The 27,956-nt window shown below is 37.8% G+C and overlaps 1 protein-coding gene across 1 annotated transcript; it reads right to left on the bottom strand.

The window, feature by feature from the left end:
- LOC309852223 (uncharacterized protein) lies at positions 1 to 27,956 on the bottom strand (the record flags this gene model as incomplete). The annotated part of the gene is made up of 6 exons (XM_082708522.1): positions 1 to 309; positions 3,384 to 3,474; positions 4,205 to 4,291; positions 6,336 to 6,741; positions 27,171 to 27,389; positions 27,878 to 27,956. The coding sequence occupies 6 exons, from the start codon at positions 27,954 to 27,956 to the stop codon at positions 244 to 246; spliced, it is 948 nt and encodes a 315-aa protein (XP_082564648.1). The 3' UTR covers positions 1 to 243.

Raw genomic sequence — 27,956 nt, 5'->3', positions numbered from 1 at the left:
ACTGTGCTAATGAGTAACCTCATAAATATGTAAATAAATAAAATCTTTAAGAGAGAGGGAAAAAAGAGACATTTGCAAGTGTTTAAAAGCTGTTAAAACTGAGACCTTCTCCCAGATGTAATCAAAATGGCTGTAGGAGGATTAGAGAGGAAAGAGCTTTTACATCATGTGATTCAAAGTTATTTAACACTCAGTCTTACCATCTCAGCACTGGACACATCACTGGGCTATATACACACAGCCTTACAATTTCCGTTTTATCCAGGTTTCTAAAAGCATTTCTGTTTGTCGTTTTAATAGGCCTGTTAACTGTAAAGTTCAAAGAGAACACATGAATAGTATCTTTGAGGAGGGTTACAGAGGTACCTCTTCTTTCTCTATTCATTTAAAAAGTGAAAAGTAACATTTTTTAGGGAAGTGATTCAGGAACACCTTTGTCTGCAAGTAGGAAGATGACTAGTTATCTGCTGTTCCTTTTGGTAGTGATACTGCAGCATGAGGAAATACATTTGAAATAACCAATTTTCAATTACATAAAGAAATTAAGTTTCTCACATTGTTAAAAAAAAAAAAAAAAGTCCAGAAGGTAATTTTCCGGAAATGTTAAGAAGGGAAACTAAAAAAGAATTTTCTTTGTAATTGTTTATAATGGCTTTGAGGTGGGGGTGCCTGGGTGGCTCAGTCATTAAGTAGCTGCCTTTGGCTCAGGTCATGATCCCAGGGTCCTGGGAATGAGCCCCATGTCAGGCATCCTGCTCAGTGGAGAGCCTGCTTCTCCTTCTCCCTCTGCCTGCTGCTCTGCCTACTTGTGCTAACTCTCTATCAAATAAATAAATAAAATATTTTAAAAAATTGTTCTGAGGTACTATATATTAATAATCATTGCAGTATGGATTTTAAATAAAGGGCAAAATTGATATGAAGATACAGAAAATTATGTAGTTTAAAAAGAAAATGGATTAAATGAGAAAGTTACTATAGACTGGATATAAGGTCTAATCACACACACCCTTCACCCATCCACATTCAGCTTTTGGGTGGTCTCAGAGGATTAGAACAGATCTAAAAATGGGGAAGTAAGCAAAAAAGGCCTCTGACAAAAAGTTTTAAATTCAAACAGCAAAATGCACTTTATTTATATGAGAGGCTCTTATTTAGGGCCCCTGAACTCTTAGCTTAAATACAAGTTTAACTAAATCACTTGTTTGGTCTTCTAGCAAACAGCACATGGAAAGAGAGAGCGGAAATGCCACTAACAGGTAACAGTAAAATAAGACAACATAAAGCAAGAGAAAAGAGACAAAGAGAGGAAATGAAAACTCAAAATCACTGTAGGCTCTAGCTACTCAGTGTAAGGAAGAAAGCCCTGAGTAATCCTCATCACAGCTAGCACAGAATAGCAACTAATGTTCATTTTAATGACTCTGAATCAATCAAAGATAAAGTTATGTTTAGTTTATTTTAAGTTATGTTTATTTTAGGAATGTCAGGAAAGCCATATGCTGTATCTGAAAAAAGTCTTTTTTTCTAAAACTAAAAAAGAAGCAAAATAAAAGTACTACTTTGTAAACAGGTAAGCTTAGTTATCTAAAACAATGATTTTGGGGGTGCCTGGGTGGCTCAGTGGGTTAAGCCTCTCTTGCCTTTGGCTCAGGTCATGATCTCAGGGTCCTGGGATCAAGCCCCACATTGGGCTCTCTGCTCGGCAGGGAGCCTACTTCCCCCTTTCTCTCTGTCTACTTGTGATCTCTCTCTGTGTCAAGTAATTAAATCTTAAAAACAAAAAAACCAAAACAAAACAAAAAACAGACAAACAAAACAATGATTTTTATCATGGCTGTGATAATCTATGCCTAGTGTTCTGAATATTAAACAAACACAGAGTTTTGTAAGTGGATCATAATACCTACGCTAATGCCTCCTTCTTCCTTCTTTCTTTGTCAGCATTCAGGGTCACCATCACTCAAACCACAGAAAGAGCTGACTGGCATGGAAGACCATGAGCCATGTCCTGAAACAGCCATGAGACTTCTAGATTTAGACTCAATTGTCGGGGCTTAAATTCTGTAATTATCACTCTATTAGTTACATGACTTTAAAAAATGAACCTCACCTCAGTTTCCACCTCTGTTAAAAAAAAGATATTTTGAATTTCTTATTTAAAGTTTTTATATACCAAAACCATATATTTAACACTAGTCATAGAGACAATAAAGAAGTTAAAATTTTAAAGGGCAAAACCTTTAATGTAAATTAATGTAAATCATGTAACTCACCTAAGTACCTTTCTTGATAATCTAGTTTTTAATAGCAGTAACAAGTTCTAATAGGTAAGAATTTCTTACATATTTTGCTTAATTCCTTCTAAGCTGAAAAATAACTTCTGAGTTTAAAAAAGCAGAAAAACTAAATACTCTTAACAATAAGAATACACGTCAAGAAGCACGGAAAGCATTTTTATTTCTTATCCCTATCTGATACATGGTGTTAAGATTTTTTGCTTACAAAAAAGCACTTATAACAACAACAAATATCCAAAATTATCCAAGTCCTACTAATTAAAATATTAAAGGAAAACTGTGACTGGGAAATATATGTGTAACTTGAAATGGTGGTTCTGTAATTGTGAAGTGTTTTTTTTATCTCTCCAGGCCTCATTCTCCTCTTTCTTCTGATTTCATCTCCTTGATCTCTAATGGGTAAATTCTCTATCCTCACATTCTCAATCCATTTAGCTTGGGTAGGGCTTATCCCAATGCAGCTGTTGGGGTGGGACTATGACTCAGGCCTAAACCAGTCATCTGCATATTTCAATCCCCTTTGGCCACAGTGAGACATTTTTGAGATGGCATATGATCCAAGATGATCCAAGCAATACTCATTCTGGGGCTTGTAAGACTAACTAAATAGAAAGAGTTTCTTTCGATGGAAGGATAAGGAGGTGTTTGCTGAGAACTGAGAAAGTTTCTTCTTTAAACTTTCCATATTCTCAAATTTTCTTCTTACCAAGAAGAAAAAGACTACCTAGAAATAGCGCCAACAGAGAAGTTCAGAGTTAAGAAAAACATGCCTGTCATATCATTTGAGTTCCTGGAGCCAGCTGTGCCTGAAGCCACACACTTTACTTAAGCCAGTTTAAACTGGATTCTCTGTCACTTCTGACCAAAAGATGACTGATCCTCCCAAGACAGTAGAAGTTTCCTTTGAATTTTGGACAAGATGAATTACATCAGTTAAGAATTTACTTTGTAAATTATGGTGTATACTATTTAGTGGATTAAAAGTTAATTAATTTATCACTCAAGCTTCTTTGACCTAATCATCTTAACCTTCACTTATTTAAAAAAAAATTAACTGTTATTGGACAAGGATGAAAAGCTCACCAAGTCTGTAATTACTGGCTGAATGTGGACTTTGTTACAGTGTGCTGTCTCCAGAGTGCAAGCTGATGCTTCAGGGTTGATATCAGAGCACCTAGAAACAGAAAGAAAGAAAACTGTATTTTGCGACCATGAGGCAACCTATTACTGAAAAATTTTAAAATGTTCCACTGCTTTTTTAAAAAGCAGATTTAGAAAAAATGAAAATGCTTTAATAATGGTGGAGGAAAAAGAAATAAGATGTTATATTAATGAAAAAGATTGTTATATTGATATAATGTGCAAGAATAGAAACTACACATACATGCATACACAACTGAAGGAATTATGAATCTAATGAATACTATGCCACCCCAAAAATGAAATTTAAAAGGAATTTTTGAAAAATAGTCATGATACAATATTTAAAACATAGGAAATGGGAAAAAAAAAGAAAGAAACACACTTTGGACCATGTGTGATAGAACTGCAAGTGATTTTTATTTTCTTCTTTAAACTTTCCATATTCTCAAATTTTCTTAAAAATTTAAGTAATTTTCAATTTTTTTCTGGTAATCAGGCTATTTGCCTAAAAATTTTCAAATTTAGAAATGCCCTCAAATTATTTTGTTGCTTCTATAAATTATGTAGTATGATGGAACAGTTTTGGACATGCAGTTAAAATGTTTAGGGAAGAATAATTTATAATCTGAGTCCTTACTACACTTAAGTAGACCCTTTCAGATATATACCATTCATTTACAAAAATGATTTCATTCAGGCAGTCATACCCCAGTGAATTTCTTAGTGGAAGATGTGGATGAATTTGATATACTTATACTTACATGTACAAAGCTTGAGACCCTATCATAGAGGCTAGGAATGCAGATACCACTCCAGACCCTGATCCTACTTCAAGGCATATTTCCACTCTAAAAAAAGCAAAATAAAATAAATGAGTATAGTAGGATAAAAATATACATCACAGAAAATGACGCTCAATCTACTTTTAATGTGCATTTCTCCAGCATCACTCGCCTGCAAATATATGGAAATACAAAAGAAATTTATAAACACACTAAATTCTGACAACCACTTTGTGCTCATTTAATACTGTTTAACTCAGAATTGTTTGGGGTGTGTAATTAAAGTCCATAAAATAGATGGATTCCAATTAATTACCACAAAACATTATATAAAACGATGGAATAAGGTTGAGGGTTGAAAATATTAATATGAAAAACATCAACCCTTCTCACAAGGGTTTAGTAGTTTAGTACTTCCCTAAAATGATAGGGTTGGTTATTATACTCTTTATTTATGATGTTTTCTCTATCATTTAAAAGTACATAACAGGGGCGCCTGGGTGGCTCAGTGGGTTAAGCCGCTGCCTTCGGCTCAGGTCATGATCTCAGGGTCCTGGGATCGAGTCCCGCATCGGGCTCTCTGCTCAGCAGGGGCCTGCTTCCTTCCCTTCCCCTCTCTCTGCCTGCCTCTCTACCTACTGTGATCTCTCTCTGTCAAATAAATAAATAAAATCTTAAAAAAAAAATAAAAGTACATAACATTCACAAATCCATTAGGATATCCTAGGGGAAAAAAAAAGTTCCCCCTTTCTCTTAATAGATTTAGAGCAGGGAAGAAATTCATTATTTGTACAGCTGTACTCTGAAGAGAGAAAGTCTCACAGAATCTGATCTTAGAATATTAGTATAACTTTAAAATGCTTTTGAATAAATTCCTTATTACACTCTATTTTATCCTTCAATTAAATTTACTTCCCTGTCTATAATCTACATATGCATCAAAAGCACTAGTTACTCCATCACAGAAATGGGTTTAATGGGATTTAGGTCTTGCTGGCTACTAACGCCTCAGACGACTACCCAAAAATAAACTCTAGGAGCTTCTAACTTTTGGAATCAATCCACACTATCTGACAACCTTACCTGTTGAATTATCTGTTGAACCTTACCAGGAAACTTTTATTTGAAAATAACTATCATGCTTTCATAAACAGAATCCCAAGAACAGAAATAACCTGACTTTATAACAAAATCAGCTCCTTTCTCAGCCTACTTTGCAATGCAATTTGTGCTTGTACATCTTTCTGGGGTATCTTGAAACTTGAAAGAAATTTTATCTTGAAATTTAAAAGACAAATTACAAAAAGAAATATACCATTCGACATTCCAGTAAATCCCAAAGTTCCATCGTTTACAATGAAAAGCTGATTTAATAAGCGTTGGGGCATTTTACATATGGAAAAATCTGACCAGATTTCAGAGAGAGAAACACAATACAGAAATACAGATCTATGAAGCCTGACTGCTGTTTCATCTTGAGATACCAATTTCAAGTCTTGATCTTTAAATAAATCTAATTACTCAAATTCCTTTCATTAAAAAAAAAAAAAGCAGGTATTCATTCTTTTAATGTCATTTAAAACTTATGAGGGGCACTTCAACAAGTCAATTTTGTTATCTACAAAGTGCTAGGGAAAATTCCATAGGCTGCTAGCTCTGTAGCTATTTAAAATTTTAAGTTAATGAAAAATTACGCTCTGCAGTCGCACTAGCCACGTTACAAGGGTTCTGTAGCCACACGTGGCGAACTGGCTAGTTGTTCAGGGCAGAGTATGCTGTTCGGTGGGTTTCAAAATACTTATCCACGCCATGATCCCACAATCTCACTTCATTCTTGTGTCCTTCCCTTACTATAGGGTGCTTTTGTATACTGAGTAAATTAAATGCCACGCACCTTCTAATAGTTACGAAAAAAATTATATTAATAAGCCACGTTTTCAGAATATTTAGTTTTGAACGTGTTATCACATCACTGCTCTGGGGGCTTGTGGAAAAGATACACGCTGGCGTAGTTAGGGGCGGTGGAGCTCCCCAGACCAAAGCAACACCTCAGCAAAGTAGAGACACCCGGTCCGCTCAGGACAGATATCTAAAGGAAGATCGTCTGCACCGGCGTTCTGGTATCCATGTTCGCCAAGTCTGCGGACACCGCCTCCTCTCCTGCGGACTGCACGCCTTCTTTCCCGGGCTCTCCTTTGCCGCCGCCTCTCCAGAACGCTGAAGCCCTCTCCCACGGGGACCCTCGTCCTCCTCGCATCCTGTCAGTTCAGCCGCTGCTGCCTCCAGCGCCTCCAGCAGCAGGAACCTATCCTCCACGGACTCGTACACATGGGTGAAGGCGCCTCCGCCCACGCGACCATGCAGCGGTGCGGGGAAGCTCGGAGCTGCGGTCTTTCTTCCCTCCGTCCCACGCGCAGGCGCCAAAATTCCACGCGCGCAGGTCCAGCAGTGGAGGGCGGGGCAAGGGGGGCGGAGCCGTGGGGGCGGGGCGCCAGAGGCGGAGAGATGAATCCCGGCTTGTTATTTCTAAGTCTGTCGGTAAATGTTCTTGGAAATTCTAAGGGTTATGGAATCTGCAACTGCTGACCTTTGCTTTCTTATTTAGGATGTTTAAAATTTATTTTATTTTATAGGTTAGCCCTTGATGCAGGGCATCCTCGATTGTTTTTGACTAAGGGGAGTGTTTTTTCCTTTACATTCAAAAGTTTTCTTCTATTCCTTGTTTGCAAAGAATTGAACAACTACATATGGTTATTAAATTTTACTTTTTAAATATCAATTGAACTTTAAGTTTTGAGCTTTAAGATTAAAATTTTGTCTCAATTTTTTACTTTAGTGTGTTATAGAAATTACCTTCCTAATGTTGAATCATGAAGGCACTTTTTATCAGTCTCACTCAAGCAAGATGATTTTTCTTTTAATATCCTACTGAATTTGGAGTGCTAATAATCTAGCTCTGTTTTGATTATGCTGTCCTCACAGGATGAGTTAGGACATTGTTTCTGGAACATTTAGTAGAACTCACCCATAAAACTGGATGGATTTAGTGCTTCGTTTTTGTTTGTTTGTTTGTTTGTTTTTGATTTTAGTGGATGGTTCTCTACTGTTTTGGGGCATCCTCTATAGATTGTTAGATTCTTCAGGCACTTGCACTCTTTTTGAGTCAAATTTTGTAATTTCCAAATAAAACATTTTTACATCTAGTTTTTAAAATTTGAGTAATAAAGATACAAGTAAATATCTAGATACCATTTTTAAAAACCTGAGTATCTGTTACCCAGAATTGATAATTAATACTACTTTCTCATATTTCCTTCGGAGTGTTTATTTTATTTTTAAAATACATTACTATTTAATAATTGTGTTAAATGCAATATTTATTTATTTTTTAAAAGATCTTATTTATTTATCTGACAGAGATCACCAGTAGGCAGAGAGGCAGGCTGAGGGGGGGGGGGGATGCAGGCTCCCCGCTGAGCAAAGAGCTGAATGTGGGGGTCAATCCTAGGACCCTGGGATCATGACCTGAGCAGAAGGCAGAGGCTTTAACACACTGAGCCACCCAGGAGCCCCAAAATGTAATATTTATTATAGCGAATTAGCTCACATGGTTATGGAGACTCACAGACCCAAAATCTGCAGAACCAATTTCCTATCCTTAAAAGAGTTTTTAAACGTAAGAAATAACATAATACAGATGAAGTGGGTATTTTTTCTGTATTCACCCTCAGTTTCATTTTGTAAACCTCTCTCCAACCCGACTTCTCTCACAAATTTAGCGTGTATCCCTCTAATTAATATTTTTACGTTTTTACATTCAGATATTCATGAACAGTGAATGGCTAGTATGTTTTCAAATTTGTTTTGCTGGTAATAGGTTGGACAAACTGTTCTTCACAATTCTTTTTCACTGAAAGTTCTCACTCTGTGTTTTCATATATATAAAGTTGGTTTACTCCTTTTCATTCTTTTTCAATGCCAGATATTTATATGTAAATATAAAATATCTTATCTGGAATGGATAAATATCTATTGTGTAAACATTTAATCCTCTCCAGATTTTCATTATTTTAAGCAACACTGTGATTAACTTTCTCAAACAAGCTTTTTTCTGATCCTGTACAAAAGTTTCCTGGATCCAAGCCAGAGTGGATTAGCAGTATTGTATACACATTCAATTTTCAAATTTCAAATTTCTTTCCAATCTAATTGTGCTTAGTTGGTGGGAGACTTAATATTTGACTTTTTATTATTAGACTTATTTTTTAAATTTATTTTAAAACTAATTGGCCTTGTTGTCATTGAGTTTAGGCATGTGTTCATATGTTCTTCGTTTGAACTTCTTTCTTTGTGAACTGTCTGTTCATTTTTGCCTATTTTTTCCTTTTGAATTTTGTTTTTATTTCCATTAAAATTGATACATGCGTAATTTAATAAGCCAAATAGTGCTACATGAGTAATGAAAAGCAGTCCAGTCGAGTACACCAAGATCTAATTCCTCATGTCTTATTCTTCAGAAATGACCATTTTCAACTTTTATCTCCTTCTTTGGCCACTTATTCATATCTCTATGTACGAAGCTTATAACAATATTACTTCATTTCTCAATTTTCACATTATCTATTGAGTTCTTATGATAGAAGGTAAAGTTCACGTGATAGAAGGCAAGAATTTGATTCTCCTGCTGCCGAAAAACAAATATAATTGTCAGGCCCCCTATCCCTCTTTTCCCAATATGGTTATATTGTAATTGATTGATTGATTGATTTTTTACATTATTCTGTCTATAGAAATGGTATCTGGACCTGATTTCTGTATTATACCTGTTACTTCCTTGCACAACTCTTTGTATTTCCTTAAAGTTAATAATCATCTGTTGTTTTATCTTCCTAGGTCTGCCATAACAAATTATTTCAAACTAGATGGCTTAAAAGAACAGAAATTTATCCTCTCTGTTTTGGAAGTCTGAAATCAAGGAGGTAGAAGGGCCATGGCTCCCTATGAAAGCTATAGGGAAGAATCCTTCCTCACCTCTTCTAACCTCTGATGGTTGACAGCAATCTCTGGCCTTCCTTGGCTTGCAGCAGCAGCATAACTCCCATTTCTGCCCTGGTCTTCATGTGGACTTCTTTCCAGTGTATCTTTCTTCCTCCAAACCTCTTTCTTTATAAGGACACCAGTCATGAGGTTTAGGGCCCACCTTAATCCAGTATGACCTCATTTTAATTATTACATAGACACATGTACATGTGTGTGTGTATGTATATGTGCATATATACACACATTATACATATATGTATATATATGTATATTTATATATATTCAGGATTTCAGCATTTCATTTTGGAGAATGTGATTGAACCCACAACACCTAGTAATAACTGCTCTTTCATTTGCATAGTTATCTATATATCACAGTTCAGCCTCAAAGTCTTTTCTAGTTATTTACCCCCTGCCTGACTCTCCCTCAGGCAGAGTTTAAAGACATTGAGCATCCTGGTTAATTCTATCTAATCTATTTAGGCATCAGTGTATGTCTCTGGGACTCGTTCCTGGGTTCTGTTTCTTCAGCTCTGATGTCAGGATGGTTGCATCTTACAGCTTCACTCCATAAATTCAGTGGCAGAGTCTTTTTCAGTTGCTTGCACTCAAGTCCTGTCATTCGCTCCTTCTTACTGGCCCCCAATTGGTCCTATGCTCATGTTTGAATTGATCCTGTGGCCAGGTATATGATGAATTGATTTCCTCACACTTGCCCTGGGGCCTGGAGGGAGGTCTCATCACCACCAGATAGTCAGAATGGTACCCCAAGAGCAAAATTGTAGTGCTGATATAGGTGCTGGGCAAAACCACAAAACACACTGAAGCGTGTTGGTGATTATTTTACTCTGGCTTGCTATTGCTTTTTTGTTTTGTTTATAATATCTCTTACTCTGCAGATGTTTTTAAATGCTTAAATCTGCTTTTTTTTTGGTTTCTGATTTATGTGTTGTGCTAAGAAAATACTCTCTAAGAAAAGTTTATTTTCTGGTTTCAAAGTATACACATTACTATATTAATTGGATCTACCTTATTAACTAGGTCTTTAGATTTTTTTAAGATTTTATTTATTCACTTGCAGAGACACAAGCTGGGGCAGCTACAGGGAGAGGGAGAAGCAAGCTCCCCACTGAGCAAGGAGTCTGATGCAGGACCCCATCCCAGCACCCCTGGATCATGACCTGAGCCTAAGGCAGATGCTTAACTGACTGAGCCACCAAGGCGGCTCCATGTAAGTCAACATATATAATATATATATATATAATATATATATTATATATTATATATAATATATATATATTATATTATATATATTATTTTTCATCTTGGTAACTTTTTCAATATGATCAGTATCTTTCTTTCATCAATTCTGGGAATTCTATTTATATGTTCTTTGTTTTTCCTTCCCTTCCATTCTCTGTTCTTGTCTGCTGGAATTCCAATCATATAGATGGAGACACACTCGATGTCTTCAGGTCTTTTTGTTTTTATTTTTTCTATCTGCCTTAGATTGGGCTACCTGGAAACGGATGCTGAGATGGAGATCTGCAGATAGAAGGCTTATTGCTTAAGTTCTCTTGGAAACAATATCTGGGAGGGAAAGATAAGGAGGGTAGGGTAAAAGGAGAGTTGAACTGTGTTGCAGTTGTAAGAAAAGCCTCAACTGACTGTTCAGGGAGCTTTGGGGCTGGGATGACCTTTCAGATTGTCCTGAATCCAAGCAAGGGGGCCTGTGTGCCTTTGGAGAAAGGACATAAACTTGGACAAAGCAATTCTCTTTCTCATGGGTAATTCCTGGAGAGAGACTTGGCTGTGAGCTGCCAGCAGCCAGCAGGTGGCAGAACATTTGGGTCCCTGGCAGGGATCTGGGTGGTGGACCTCAGCACCTATTACACCATCTCTGTCATTCTGAGCACAATTTAGGCTTCCAGCGAGCATGAATATATTCTGCTTTTGGCTTACCTATTAAGATTTTTATTTGGTAAGCATTTTCTTTTTTCTAATCTGGGGTTCTTAAAAACAGTATTTTGTTTCACGGATACAGGATCCATTCTCATCTCTCTGTGGTTTTCAGTTGTACTATTTTCAAAGTTTCCATTTGTTTACTGCATAAATTCTCCCTTAGTGATGTTCCTTAGCTTGTATGTTACTCTTTCATGGTGTTTGCTTACTTTAGACGTTTACTGTCTGCTTGCATGGCTATCTTTGTAATTCAGGTTGGGTCAGCCTGCCTATGAAGGTATTATGTACACCAGAGTCAGCAACAGGGATTGTAGAAGAGGGGGTTTAGCTGCCAGACAGGGACTCCAAGTAGGCTTCTCTTAGGGAATTAGAGCTCCCTCCTCCTCCTGAGTTTGGCCTCTGGCCCAAATATGCTCCAGCATATTTGTGTTTCCTACTCCAGATGGAAATGAGCCACTCTGGTGGTTGCTCCATGATTCTTTCCAATAAATTGTGTCCATGGCCTCGACACTTACTCTTCTGGAATTGCCCTGGCTTTCCTTGAACAATTATATGCTTTTTACTCACTTTTCAGGATGGGTGGGATGGTGTATCACCGCACTGAGTATCCTTTCCATCTTTCTTCTAGAAGGCCTTCTTGAAATACTGGGGCTGGAACCCTCAAAACTACGTTTTTAAAGACTCCTTTGAAGCTCTAGTTTTGGATGTGATTTCGGTTACACTGATCACTTACAACACGTGAGCTTTAGAAGGCACAAGCGGAACACTCTGAAGCAGAGGCTGACTTCTCTTGTCTCTGTTACTTTGGCAGGCAAGCCAAGTTGCAGGGGAGCTTGATTTTCTGCAACAATTGTGGTGAGGGTCTCAGCGTTAGGGCTCTAGCTTTGTAGGTGCTGAGAGGCAGGGTGCATCTTTCTTTTGCTGCTGTGGGTGGTGGCATAGGTGGTCTGAGTCTGGAGCCAGCAACAGCAGCCAATTCCTTCTGGCAGGTCCAGAAGCTCAGTCCTGTAATGTGACTTTATGACATTAAAGTCATAAGTCCAGCCGAGAGCTGATCTTCTTCAGCCCTCCCAACTGCTATGATACCCATTAGCTATCCTGTAATGAATCCCCTTTAGCTTACCCAAACTAGAGTGAGTTTTGTAAGCAGTAAAACCATCACTGATATATGGGGATTCCAGGCATTTTCTGGTATATTACAGTACTGCTTTCTTATTTCAGAGGTGTTTTAGACTTGTTATTTTAGGGGTAGTGTTAGTGGTTTTGGTGGTATGGTAGTAGGATCAAATGCTTAGACATTTTGATCTCATCTTCCTAGTGAGAATTAATTTTTCTCAGAGATAACAGATTAACTAGCATACTGTAACAAGAGATATATTTAATCTTATAAAGGCTTTGGTCTGGGGCACCTGGGTGGCTCAGTGGGTTAAAGCCTCTGCCTTCCGCTCAGGTCATGATCCCAGGGTCCTGAGATCAAGCCCCACATCGGGCTGTCCCCTTGATGGGGAGCCTGCTTCCTCCTCTCTTTCTCTGCCTGCCTGTCTGCCTACTTGTGATCTCTTATCTGTCAAATAAATAAAGACTTAAAAAAAAAAAAGCCTTTGGTCCAAGTCTCTTGCACTATAAAAGATAATATCCTTGCGCTTTTTTTTTTTGAAAGTTACTTTAACAGGTTCTTGTCCCATCTATGCCTGCGTGCATTTTAACAGAAACCACAAGTTGCTGCTGGTGCTCTCCATGAATCAAAGACTGGCACCCATCTTGACTAGATTCCAATCTCCTCTTGATATAAGGGGACTCTTTGGGAGATTTCAGTTAATTCCACCATAGTTTAGTAGTCAGTGAGATAGCCCATAAACCTAACATAGTCCATTTTCAGTGCATCTTTAAAAATGAGTCTAAATTTTTACAACCAAAAAATTCTTTCTAAATGTTTTTTTGTTTCCATAAAATATCCATCCTTCAGGGTTGATCATTACACTTAAAACACTATGATGCAAGCTTGGAAAGAGTATTTGCAAAAGACAAATCTGATAAAGGATTGTTACCCAACACGTATAAAGAACTCTAAAACTCAAAAGAATAATAATTAAAAAAAACCACCAGATTTAAGTATTCCACAAATGTTCTGAACAGACATCTCACCAAAGAAATAATAATGATTGCAAGTAAGCATATGAAAATGCTCTCGACATTATATGGTTTACCTATTAGAATGGCCCAAATCCAGAACACTGACAACACCAAATGTTGGTGAGCATGTAGACAATAGGAACCTCATAGACTGCTTTGGAAATGCAAAGTGGAATAGCCATTTTGGAAGACAGTTTGGTGGTTTCTTCCAAAATTCAATATACTCTTACCATACAACCCAATAATTATGCTTCATGGCATTTACTTAAATGAGTTGAAAAGTTATATCCATGTAAAAACCTGCACAAAGATGTTTGTAGCAGCTTTATTCATAATTGCCAAAACTTGGAAGCAACCAAGATTGTTTGGTCCTTCAGTAGGTGAATGCATAAGTAAAACAGTGACACATCCAGACAATAGAAGATTTTCTTTTAAAGATTTTATTAATTTATTTGAGAGAGAGAGGGAGGGAGAGAATGAGTGATGGAAGGGGCAGAGGGAGAAGCAGACTTCCCTTTGAGCAGGGAGCCCAATGTGGGGCTTGATCTCAGAACCCTGGGATTGTGACCTGAGCCCAAGGCAGATGCTTTAACTAAGTGAGCCATGCAGGTGCCCCCAGACAATAGAACATTTTTGAGCCCTAAAAAGAAATGAACTATCAAGCCATGAAAAGATATGGAGGAAACTTACATATATATTATTAAGTGAAAGAAGCCAATCTGAAAAGGCTAAGTATGTTATGATTCTAATTATATGACATTGTTGAAAATGCCAAACTATAGAGACAGGAAAAAGATCAGTAGCTGCCAGGGGTTAGTGAGGAGAAAGGGATGAATAGGTAAAGCACGGAAGATTTATAGGGCAGTAAAATTATCCCATATAATACTGTTATGGTGGAGAATATGATATATATATATATATATATAATTTCAACAAAATCTCTAGAATGTACAACACCAAGTGTGAGCCTTCATGTAACCAATGGACTTCAGGTGATAATACTGTTTCACTGTAGGTTCACTGATAGTAACAAATGTATATCTTTGGTGTGTGTGTAATGTTGATAGTGGAAGAAGCTTTGTTTGTGTATGTGTGCAGGAGGTATGCTGAAAATTCAAATGCTTAAAAATTCACTCCACAAACTATGGAATTGGTCTTATAAGAAAGTGATCTTTGGGCTGATAGGGAAGTCATGGTACTAGATGTCTCCGCTTGGTAGGTCCTATTGAATTCTTAAGATTCTCAATGAATATAATTGATCCAGTTGGAGTAGCCAAAAGAGTAACAGAAAGCATATGTAGTGATGATAAATCAGGCCTTGGAATTTGCAGATCAGGTGCAAAATCCTTATTAATTTCAGTCTTGTTGACATTAATAGAATTTAGCAGTCTATAGTATAACAAAAAGATTGTGCATAGTTTTATTTAGCTCTTTGTGTTGCAAAGACTAGAGTCAAGTATTCCAAACAATTTTTTAAAAATGTTTAATGGCATTTAGCAATTTAGTGTCTCAGAAACCCAAGAACAGAGTGCAGAGCAGAACAATCCCTGTGGAAAATGGAACAAGAACTGGAAAACACTTTGGGATCCAAGACAAGTCTGAGATTCTCAAAAGTAGGAGCCTATTAATTTCACTGGGTGTCCATCATTAAGGTGAAGACAATATGCATGTAGTGTCTGCTCTATGGCTACCAGATGGCCTGCTTTTTCTGTATTTCACTATTCAGATTCCTGGAAGATGCATTTTGGTCTATTTAGGTAAGCATTTATTGGGCAGTCCAATAAGTCTGCTAGTCCCTGAGAATCTGTTTTGCTTGGGTTTGATCTATATGCCATCTAATTTTCTGATTACATCTCTCCATAATCACTGAGGCACAAGTGGATCTCTCTTTATTTGAGATCACATCTCTCGAGTGCCTGCAAATGTCAATGAAGCTTGAGATACCTTCTCTGGATAGGGTTCAACCTATCAAGTTATCTACCTTACAGTTGTAAACCATAGATTTCCTACAAGCAAGTGACAGAGTAGAACCCATCTACAAATAAGTGAAAGAGCAGAACCCATCAAAGGACCAAGCAGGCAGCGAGGTTTTGTTTTCAGGATTATTATTTCTTCTCAAACCAAGAGCCATTTTATATCCTAGTAAATTAAAGGCAGCTGTAGTTTGCTAGGAAGAGGATGTGACTTAGTGTGAGGAAATACCCTTAAATCACACCTTTGCCTATATCTGGTAGCCTTGGGTAAGTTAATGAGCTTCTCTGAGCTTGTTTCCTCTTTATAAAATGTAACTATTATATAAGGCTGTTTTAAATACTGTATGGAAGAGATGGGCATATGGTAGATCATTATTTAATAAATGCATATTAAAAAAACCAGAAGGAGATTCTGGTTTTCCAGATAGAAACAGGGTCCAGACATGTGATTTCACTTGTTTAAGTCCAAGCAACTACTTGATTGTAGTCAACACTGAAAATCAAGTCTCCTGACTTCCCAGACCAAAGTCTCTACAAGTTCCTTCTTGGTTTCTACACAATTCTCAAAACTTGCTCCGTAAAAAGAATGGGCGTATGTGTGTAAAGTTACAGCTTTTAGTTTCTTTCAAAGTTTCTTTCAATGAACAAGACATATTTTTACAATTAGGCTAAGAATTCCTGAGTTCTTTTAAAAAAAAGTATAGGGTTCTTATTTGCCGTGAAGAGTGAATAAAAATTAGTCTAGAGGCACCTAGGTAATTCAGCTGGTTAAGCATGTGACTTTTGATTTCAACTTAGGTCATGATCTCAGGGTTGTGGGATTGATTCCCACATTGGGCTCTGTGCTTAGTGTAGTCTGCTTATCCCTCTCCCTTTGCTCCTCACTTGCTTGTGTGCTCTTTCTCTGAAATAAATATAAATAAAAAAATAAAAAAATAAATAAATAAATCTTAATTACTAACTGTCCTCAAAGAACATGTGTTTGAAAAGTAACTCCAGTCTTATCAGTGTGAATCTTCTCAGCTAGGTGTCCCTGGGCCTCCTGCAGTAACTCTGGGTATATTTTGGTGCTAAGGTCAAGAGCAAAGCCAAGACTCCAATTGGCAGCCAGATGGTGCAGACTGAATGGCCATGAAACCCAAGGTGATCTGGGCCTCACCTGGCTGAACACCACAATCCACAAGTGTGCTCCATGCCACACATTTCTCTGCCTCTTGAGCAAAACATGGCATGATGCCATGTTAACTTCATGTAATTCATTATGTTTTCAAATACCAAAGAGTTGAGTTTTCAGAAATGTTAACACACTAGATTTCAGATCTCCTTAGCAGAATACAATTGGTTTGTCCACATAATTACTTTTTTTGGCCAGGAGTACAAGATTTTCGAAGCATGTCTTCCTCCTTCTACTCATTATGATTTCCTCATAAACATTTATTGGCTGTTTTGTGCAAAGCACCCTGGGAGGTACAAAATGACATCTGATGTACTCCTTCCTCATGGAACCCATTTTCTTATTGAGATGAGAATGGAGGCTCCTTGAGGTCTGGGATGTTGTTGATCTTACTCACTCGTAGGGTTCAGAGTCTAGAACAGTATGTGGCATAGGATAGGCACCCAGGAAATACTTGTGGAGTGCAGTAATGGATTTACCTAAACGAGAAGCTAATCATGGCTAACATTTATGTTTACTAGTTTTCTCAACACTGCCTCATTGAGCCTCAAAACTCTTGAGGTAGGAAGTATTAATATCCCCATTTTGGAGATGGGGAAACCAAGGCTTAGGGGATTAGGTAACTCTTCCATTGGTGACCCAGGGCTTTTTACCAAAGTCATCTGGCTCTGAAGTCCACACCTTTGCCACTCTGTTGCCCTGCATGTTATGCTGCCATCTTGCTTGGGGCAACAGATACTCTTACCATGGTTTTAGAACTATAATCAAGGAATGTTTACAATGGAATCTCACTTGTGGTATAAACAGTAAGCTCATTAGAAAGTTTTGTAGAGGGGTGCCTGGATGGCTCAGTGGCTGTGTCTGGAGAGAGGCCCTCTAAGGAAGTAACTAAGGTCAAATGAGGGTATAAAGGTGGGGCCCTGATCAGATAGGGTGAGGGTCCTTATAAGAGACATCAGAGAGATTGTTCCCTCTCTCCATAAAAGGGCCATTTGAGTACATAGCAAGAAGACAATTGTCTATAAGCCAGGAAGACAGCGATGACCTCCATCTTGCACTTCCCAGCCTCCAGAACTTTGAATAAATTTCTGTTGTTGAAGTCACCCAGTCTGTGGTATTTTGTTATGGCAGCTGACTGATAATACAGATTTTGGTACCAAGAAGTGGGATGCTGCTATATAATTACCTCCACCTGCGGATGTGGCTTTAAGACAGGAATGGGCAGAAGCTGGGAGAGTTTTGGAGAACATGCTAAAATTCTTGGTTGCCCTGAAGGGAGTGTTGATAGAAATATGCACCTTAAAGGTAATTTTGGTAAGATCTCAGGTGGAAATGAGGAATAAGTTAACAGGAACCGGAACCAAAGCAAACTTCATTAAAAAGTGGCAAAGAGGGAGGAGTCAAGATGGCGGAGAAGTAGCAGGCCGAGACTACTTCAGCTAGCCGGAGATCAGCTAGATAGCTTATCTAAAGATTGCAAACACCTGCAAATCCATCATCAGGTCGAAGAGAAGAAGAACAGCAATTCTGGAAACAGAAAAACAACCACTTTCTGAAAGGTGTTTTCTTTTTTTTTTTTTAATTCTTTTCTTTTTGTTTTTTTTCTCTTTTTTCTTTTTTTTTATTTCTTCCTTTTTGAACCTCTTTTTATCCCCTTTCTCCCCCCTCACGATTTTGGATCTCTTCTAATTTGGTTAAAGCATATTTTCCTGGGGTTGTTGCCACCCTTTTAGTATTTTACTTGCCCCTTCATATACTCTTATCTGGACAAAATAACAAGAAGGAAATATTCAACACAAAAAAAAGAACAAGAGGCAGTACCGAAGGCTAGGGACCTAATCAATACAGACATTGGTAATATGTCAGATCTAGAGTTCAGAATGACAATTCTCAAGGTTCTAGCCGGGCTCGAAAAAGGCATGGAAGATATTAGAGAAACCCTCTCGAGAGATATAAAAGCCCTTTCTGGAGAAATAAAAGAACTAAAATCTAACCAAGTTGAAATCAAAAAAGCTATTAATGAGGTGCAATCAAAAATGGAGGCTCTCACTGCTAGGATAAATGAGGCAGAAGAAAGAATTAGTGATATAGAAGACCAAATGACAGAGAATAAAGAAGCTGAGCAAAAGAGGGACAAACAGCTACTGGACCACGAGGGGAGAATTCGAGAGATAAGTGACACCATAAGACGAAACAACATTAGAATAATTGGGATTCCAGAACAAGAAGAAAGAGAGAGGGGAGCAGAAGGTATATTGGAGAGAATTATTGGGGAGAATTTCCCCAATATGGCAAAGGGAACGAGCATCAAAATTCAGGAGGTTCAGAGAATGCCCCTCAAAATCAATAAGAATAGGCCCACACCCCGTCACCTAATAGTAAAATTTACAAGTCTCAGTGACAAAGAGAAAATCCTGAAAGCAGCCCGGGAAAAGAAGTCTGTAACATACAAGGGTAAAAATATTAGATTGGCAGCTGACTTATCCACAGAGACCTGGCAGGCCAGAAAGAGCTGGCATGATATTTTCAGAGCACTAAATGAGAAAAACATGCAGCCCAGAATACTATATCCAGCTAGGCTATCATTGAAAATAGAAGGAGAGATTAAAAGCTTCCAGGACAAACAAAAAGTGAAAGAATTTGCAAACACCAAACCAGCTCTACAGGAAATCTTGAAAGGGGTCCTCTAAGCAAAGAGAGATCCTACAAGTGGTAGATCAGAAAGGAACAGAGACCATATACAGTAACAGCCCCTTACAGGCAATACAATGGCCCTAAATACATATCTCTCAATAGTTACCCTGAATGTTAATGGGCTAAATGCCCCTGTCAAAAGACACAGGGTATCAGAATGGATAAAAAAACAAAACCCATCTATATGTTGCCTCTAAGAAACACATTTTAAGCCCGAAGACACCTCCAGATTTAAAGTGAGGGGGTGGAAAAGAATTTACCATGCTAATGGACATCAGAAGAAAGCAGGAGTGGCAATCCTTATATCAGATCAATTAGATTTTAAGCCAAAGACTATAATAAGAGATGAGGAAGGACACTATATCATACTCAAAGGGTCTGTCCAACAAGAAGATTTAACAATTTTAAATATCTATGCCCCCAACGTGGGGGCAGTCAACTATATAAACCAATTATAACAAAATCAAAGAAACACATCAACAACAATACAATAATAGTAGGGGACTTTAACACTCCCCTCACTGAAATGGACAGATCATCCAAGCAAAAGATCAGCAAGGAAATAAAGGCCTTAAACGACACACTGGACCAGATGGACATCACAGATATATTCAGAACATTTCATCCCAAGCATCAGAATACACATTCTTCTCTAGTGCACATGGAACATTCTCCAGAATAGATCACATCCTCGGTCCTAAATCAGGACTCAACCGGTATCAAAAGATTGGGATCATTCCCTGCATATTTTCAGACCACAATGTTCTAAAGCTAGAACTCAACCACAAAAGGAAGTTTGGAAAGAACCCAAATACATGGAGACTAAACAGTATCCTTCTAAATAATGAATGGGTCAACCGGGAAATTAAAGAAGAATTGAAAAAAATCATGGAAACAAATGATAATGAAAATACAACGGTTCAAAATCTGTGGGACACAACAAAGGCAGTCCTGAGAGGAAAATATATAGCGGTACAAGCCTTTCTCAAGAAACAAGAAAGGTCTCAGGTACACAATCTAAGAACAAGAAAGAAACCCTAAGCCTAGCAGGAGAAGAGAAATCATAAAGATCAGAGCAGAAATCAATGAAATAGAAACCAAAAAAAACAATAGAACAAATCAATAAAAGTAGGAGCTGGTTCTTTGAAAGAATTAATAAAATTGATAAACCCCTGGCCCGACTTATCAAAAAGAAAAGAGAAAGGACCCAAATAAATAAAATCATGAATGAAAGAGGAGAGATCACAACTAACACCAAAGAAATACAAACTATTATAAGAACATACTATGAGCAACTCTACGGCAATAAATTTGACAATCTGGAAGAAATGGATGCATTCCTGGAAACATATAAACTACCACAACTGAACCAGGAAGAAATAGAAAGCCTGAACAGACCCATAACCAGTAAGGAGATTGAAACAGTCATTAAAAATCTCCAAACAAACAAAAGCCCAGGGCCAGACGGCTTCCCGGGGGAATTCTACCAAACATTTAAAGAAGAACTAATTCCTATTCTCCTGAAACTGTTCCAAAAAATAGAAATGGAAGGAAAACTTCCAAACTCATTTTATGAGGCCAGCATCACCTTGATCCCAAAACCAGACAAGGATCCCACCAAAAAAGAGAGCTATAGACCGATATCCTTGATGAACACAGATGCGAAAATACTCAACAAAATACTAGCCAATAGGATTCAACAGTACATTAAAAAGATTATTCACCACGACCAAGTGGGATTTATTCCAGGGCTGCAAGGTTGGTTCAACATCCGCAAATCAGTCAATGTGATACAACACATCAATAAAAGTAAGAACAAGAACCATATGATACTCTCAATAGATGCTGAAAAAGCATTTGACAAAGTACAGCATCCCTTCCTGATCAAAACTCTTCAAAGTGTAGGGATAGAGGGCACATACCTCAATATCATCAAAGCCATCTATGAAAAACCCACCGCAAATATCATTCTCAATGGAGAAAAACTTAAAGCTTTTCCGCTAAGGTCAGGAACACGGCAGGGATGTCCATTATCGCCACTGCTATTCAACATAGTACTAGAGGTCCTAGCCTCAGCAATCAGACAACAAAAGGAAATTAAAGGCATCCAAATCGGCAAAGAAGAAGTCAAATTGTCACTCTTCGCAGATGATATGATACTATATGTGGAAAACCCAAAAGACTCCACTCCCAAACTGCTAGAACTTATACAGGAATTCAGTAAAGTGTCAGGATATAAAATCAATGCACAGAAATCAGTTGCATTTCTCTACACCAACAGCAAGACAGAAGAAAGGGAAATTAAGGAGTCAATCCCATTTACAATTGCACCCAAAACCATAAGATACCTAGGAATAAATCTAACCAAAGAGACACAGAATCTATACTCAGAAAACTATAAAGTACTCATGAAAGAAATTGAGGAAGACACAAAGAAATGGAAAAATGTTCCATGCTCCTGGATTGGAAGAATAAATATTGTGAAAATGTCTATGTTACCTAAAGCAATCTACACATTTAATGCAATTCCTATCAAAGTACCATCCATATTTTTCAAAGAAATGGAACAAATAATGCTAAAATTTATATGGAACCAGAAAAGACCTCGAATAGCTAAAGGGATATTGAAAAAGAAAGCCAACGTTGGTGGCATCACAATCCCGGACTTCAAGCTCTATTACAAAGCTGTCATCATCAAGACAGCATGGTACTGACACAAAAACAGACACATAGATCAATGGAACAGAATAGAGAGCCCAGAAATAGACCCTCAACTCTATGGTCAACTAATCTTCGACAAAGCAGGAAAGAATGTCCAATGGAAAAAAGACAGCCTCTTCAATAAATGGTGCTGGGAAAATTGGACAGCCACATGCAGAAAAATGAAATTGGACCATTTCCTTACACCACACACGAAAATAGACTCAAAATGGATGAAGGACCTCAATGTGTGAAAGGAATCCATCAAAATCCTTGAGGAGAACACAGGCAGCAACCTCTTCGACCTCAGCCGCAGCAACATCTTCCTAGGAACAACGCAAAAGGCAGGGGAAGCAAGGGAAAAAATGAACTATTGGGATTTCATCAAGATCAAAAGCTTTTGCACAGCAAAGGAAACAGTTAACAAAATCAAAAGACAACTGACAGAATGGGAGAAGATATTTGCAAACGACATATCAGATAAAGGACTAGTGTCCAGAATCTATAAAGAACTTAGCAAACTCAACACCCAAAGAACAAATAATCCAATCAAGAAATGGGCAGAGGACATGAACAGACATTTCTGCAAAGAAGACATCCAGATGGCCAACAGACACATGAAAAAGTGCTCCATATCACTTGGCATCAGGGAAATACAAATCAAAACCACAATGAGATATCACCTCACAGCAGTCAGAATGGCTAAAATCAACAAGTCAGGAAATGACAGATGCTGGCAAGGATGTGGAGAAAGGGGAACCCTCCTACACTGTTCGTGGGAATGCAAGCTGGTGCAGCCACTCTGGAAAACAGCATGGAGGTTCCTCAAAATGTTGAAAATAGAACTTCCCTATGACCCAGCAATTGCACTATTGGGTATTTACCCTAAAGATACAAACGTAGTGATCCAAAGGGCATGTGCACCCGAATGTTTATAGCAGCAATGTCCACAATAGCCAAACTATGGAAAGAACCTAGATGTCCATCAACAGATGAATGGATCAAGAAGAGGTGGTATATATACACAATGGAATACTATGCAGCCATCAAAAGAAATGAAATCTTGCCATTTGCGACAACATGGATGGAACTAGAGCGTATCATGCTTAGCGAAATAAGTCAAGCAGAGAAAGGCAACTATCATATGATCTCCCTGATATGAGGAAGTGGTGATGCCACATGGGGGCTTAAGTGGGTACGAGAAGAATAAATGAAACAAGATGGGATTGGGAAGGAGACAAACCATAAGTGACTCTTAATCTCACAAAACAAACTGAGGGTTGCTGGGGGGAGGGGGTTTGGGAGAAGGGGGTGGGATTATGGACATTGGGGAGGGTATGTGCTTTGGTGAGTGCTGTGAAGTATGTAAACCTGGTGATTCACAGACCTGTACCCCTGGGGATAAAAATATATGTTTATAAAAAATAAAAAATTATATTAAAAAAAAAAGTTTAAAGAATCATTAAAAAAATAATATCACTGCATACTACAGAGGAACAATGATGTGATAAAAATCTAAACCAAATATGTTCTTTTTTTATAAGATTTTATTTATTTATTTGACAGAGAAAGCTCACAAGTAAGAGAGAGAGAGAGAGGAAGGAAGCAGGCTCCCTGCTGAGCAGAGAGCCCGATGTGGGGCTTGATCCCAGGACCCTGAGATCATGACCTGAGCTGAAAGCAGAAGCTTCAACCCACTGAGCTGCCTAGGCGCCCCTAAACCAAATATATTCTTAATACTACATACATTTTAATTAACTCATTTAAAGTGTTTCTAATAAACCCGTAAAATAATTATTTTCATGAGAATGCCAAGTAGAGGAAACAGAGAAAAATATTATATATAATCAAGAAATTAATTTAAAAAACACTTTCTTTTCCTAAAAGTTCAGAGAAATATTTTGATCTATCACTCTTCTTTTCTTGTCATGAAAGAACTGAAGAAAGACACATTTTGAAAGAAGGAGGAATTATGTATTCGTTTTGGACTGCATTGATAAAAGGAATTGCATAAAATATTAAACATATGAATTATTTTTTATTTATTGTCATGAATACATCACAATTGTTAGACTTCATTTTTATTTTTGTTTAAATTTTTAAAAGATTTTATTTATAAATTTGATAGAGAGATACAGGCAGGTGGTGTGGGAAATGGAGAAGCAGGCTCCCCATGGACTAGGAAACCAATGTGGGGTTCGATCCCAGTACCCTGGGACCATGACCTGAGCTGAAGGCAGACGTTCAAGGACTGAGCGATCCAGGCACCCCTATTCTTGTTTAATTTAAATATAAATATTACCTGATTAAAATAAAGAAAAAATCAACAGGTATTTGAGAAGTTATTATTCATTTCAGTCTAAATTTATTGTTCTTTTTTATGTCTCCATTTGTGAAATAAATATTTAATACCCAAAAACATATATCAGAATCTTTATTGAAAGTTGAGTAAGATCTATGTTTAGTTACATATATAATTGATAATAAAGAAATAAACAAAAGCTATATTTGCTCTTTCAAATTAAGAGACTTTATTAAAGAAATCAAGGAGACATGATAGATAAAAAACTGTGCAACTCTAAATGTACTGGAAGCTTTAAGTACTATTTTGATAAATGGACCCAGCAAAATATTGGTTGACCCAGAGGTTGAAATCAGATTCTGAAAGTCCACTCATGGAACCAGATATTAGACTCATAAAGATGAAATTTAATAAAAGATAGAATCCATATCCGCCATAGCAAGGTGGGAGGCAGCAGGTATATCTGTAGCCTCCCCAACCACAGCCACAGCCCCATCTGCAGGAGCTGCCACAGCCCCACCCACACCACAGCCCAGGTCTCTATAGTAGTTGCTGTGGTAGCTCATGCTATCAGGGGTTGAAGACTTGGTTTGCTATGGAAGCTGTTTCCTGAGCATGAATCTCAGCATCTGCACAGAGAGATTTTTACACCCTAAGCCATGCATGCGGTAAGTCATCCCAAATATACCTCATTTTCCTCCCACAGAAGAAATTTCATAAAACAAGTATTTCTGGATTTTTTGTTTAATATGCATGCAGTGATCTTCCACTGAAGTAAAAGTTTTAAGCTAATCTTTAGTTCAGTTAGCTCAATTCCTTTTATTAAGTTGTTTTTATAAGGAGAAATATTTATTTGCAACTTCAAAGACCATTCCGACATTAAGATTCATATAAACTCCCCCTTACTTCGGTTTCTGAGGATCTCTACAGCTCAGTCAAGGGCTGCCTGACAACATCATCTAGATGAGGCTATTTGACTGCACATGCTGTCTATTTTTTCATGGAAATGGCAACTTCTTATTATTTGAGGTAGGCAGGACAGTTATTCTTAAATCCATGCCCCATTTGAGACCATAACCACTTAGATGTCAAATATACAGACACGTTGACATACAAACAAACTTTACTTTACTTTTATGCCATTCAGAACCAGTATTGAACCAGTTATGCTTACAGTGTCTCATTAGAAATATTTCTTAATTTTTGAGAGACAATATTTGAAATCTTGATGCCTCGTTAGAGAAGACACTTCCAAACTCGAGGAAAAAAAACAAAAATAGAGGGAAGAAGAAAGGGAGTGAGAACAAAACAAAGATATATTCTTTGTTTTCTGTTTTTAATTCTAGTCAGAACAAATGGTACCTCAGTTTAATAAATGTCAATAATCTTTTACAATTATGACCTGAAAGATGTCAAGAGAGCATCCTGGCAATTTAGGAACTTTTTTCTGGGATCCAGGATTATAGCATTATGCCAGAAGAAATAAATAGCTCTACTGATCTTTTTTGTGCAGGAATTAGGAAGAGAAACAAAAACATAGACAAATGACAGTCATAGTGATTTCTCTCAAATACTACTGTAAGGATGTCTTTAATATTTTTATGTGTGTGTTTAATTCAGACACTCATATTAAATCCATCACCCAAAAGGATGAGAAAATTAAAGAAATATTTGTTAAGGATTTACACATAATGTTAATGGGGTACTTGGTATTTTACTGCCTGATATCCATGTGTTAAAAACCTGTTACTTAATGACAAGGGCATATTTAAAGTTCTTTGGAGGAGAGATTACCACATGATTCTAAGATAATTATGGTGATTTTTTTAAAATCACAGAATACTTAATGCCATTGCTTTATTCAACAGTTCAATTTTGAATTCTGTTGAGCTATATCAAAGTTATAGTTTTTGTATATTGACCAGTCAATAAAGTCATTAGTACTGGTTCCACCTCAGGCAGGACTAATAAATAGAATATAAACTAGCCCAATTTTCCAAAGGCCTTCTTAATATCAAATGAAATAGAAGCCTAAGTTGCATTCTGATTTCTATACTGAAATATAGTTTTACTGCATAGAAGTCAACAATTTCTCAAATAAAAACTTTACTAAGACTGACACAAGAAGATATAAAAACCTTAAACCTTATCTCTTAAGGAAATAAAGTTTGTATTAAAAAGAAAAAAAAAGACTTCTAACAAAGAAAACTCAAGGTTCACATTGCTTTAATGGTGAATTTTAGCAACTACTTAAATAATACTAATTATTGCAAAAAATAGTATTAATTTTGCACTAATTATTTCAGAAAATAAACTAACAATACAAATCCAAAATTCAATTATATAAGAAAAATTAGAAAATAAAATGCAAGGATATCACTAACAATATCAGAAAAATAAAATAAAGATAATTTAATTTATGGGTAGAAACTGAAGCTCGCCCGTCACTTCATGCCTCATCCAAAAATTAAATCAAAATGCATCAGGGAATTCAGTTAAAATGCGAAATCATAACATTTTTAGAACAAAAAAAGGAAGACAAAAATCTGACACCTGAGACGACGCAAGCAGCTCTCAGAGTGACACCAGAAAGCATGGGAAATGGGTGAGCTGGGGCATATCAGAGTGGGAAGGACCTTGGAAAAGGGAGGGAAAGACGAGCCTGAGACCCGGAGGAGATGTTCGCAAACCGTCGTGTAGGACGTGGCCACAATATACCGAGAAACTTCAAAACCCAACAGCCGAAACCGAACGAGCAATCCAATCAGAAAATGAGAAAAACACGTAACCAGACATTTCATTTTTGAGAAAAAAGCACACGAAACATGCTTGGCATCAGCAGTCGTCAGGCCAGCACAAAGAAAAACCATGGTGAGACATCACAGCACATCTATCAGCTTGGTGGAAACGGACATGGCGTAATTATCTCAACAAAAATTTCAATTAAAAAGAAAGCTAAACACATACCTGCTGTAAGATATGACCGTCCTGTCCCTCGGTGTGCATGCACACAAGGAAAGCATGGAACCGTCTTTACGATGACTTGCAAATCGATATTCGCTGCAGGTTCATTTGTTTTCGTCCCAAGCTGGAAACACCTCCTGTGTACCTCCACAGAGGATGGGGAAACCAGCTGTGAGCATCGTGGCATGGAGTACGAGTCGGCCATATGACAGGAGGGAAATCCTATCAGGGGAAAACATGGAGAGTGTTCATGACAGAGGAAGACGGAGGCAACAAGGAATAGGATTCTGCTTACAAAACTCTAGGAACTGCTAAGTGGTCTACAACGAAAGAAAGCAGGTCAGTGGGCAGCTCGGTGTGAGGAGGGGGCAGCAGGAAGCTTCTGTCCTAAGTGTGCTGACGGCTTTGTGGGCGTGTGCACCTCAGGCTGACCTAACTGTGCCCTTCTAATGTCCAGAGTCTTGTGCCTCAATACAGCTGTGGGTAAGAGGAACATGGGATGTGCACATGAATGACTGGGAAGGTCAGGAACGAGGGTGCGTGTGTTTAAATGGACAGGCGGGGGGAAAAGCAGATCTGAGGTGGGGTGAAAGGAGGGAGGAGCCTGTGGAGAGTCTCCAGGCAGAGGCCAGACCCAGACAAACACTCTGGCCCAAGCCTGGAGTTCAGACTGTCGCTGTCCAGGGTCCTGACCAGGAAGCCGGTCTCACCCGGGACCTTCAATTCCACTCCTCTGGCCCCCAGGTTCCCTGGCACTTCTAGGGCAACGCTGCCAGGATGCTGGGACAT

The sequence above is a fragment of the Mustela nivalis genome (genome assembly GCF_964662115.1).
Source record: "Mustela nivalis genome assembly, chromosome: 17".
Classification (NCBI taxonomy): domain Eukaryota; kingdom Metazoa; phylum Chordata; class Mammalia; order Carnivora; family Mustelidae; genus Mustela; species Mustela nivalis.
This window is presented reverse-complemented; position numbering and strand designations above follow the sequence as displayed.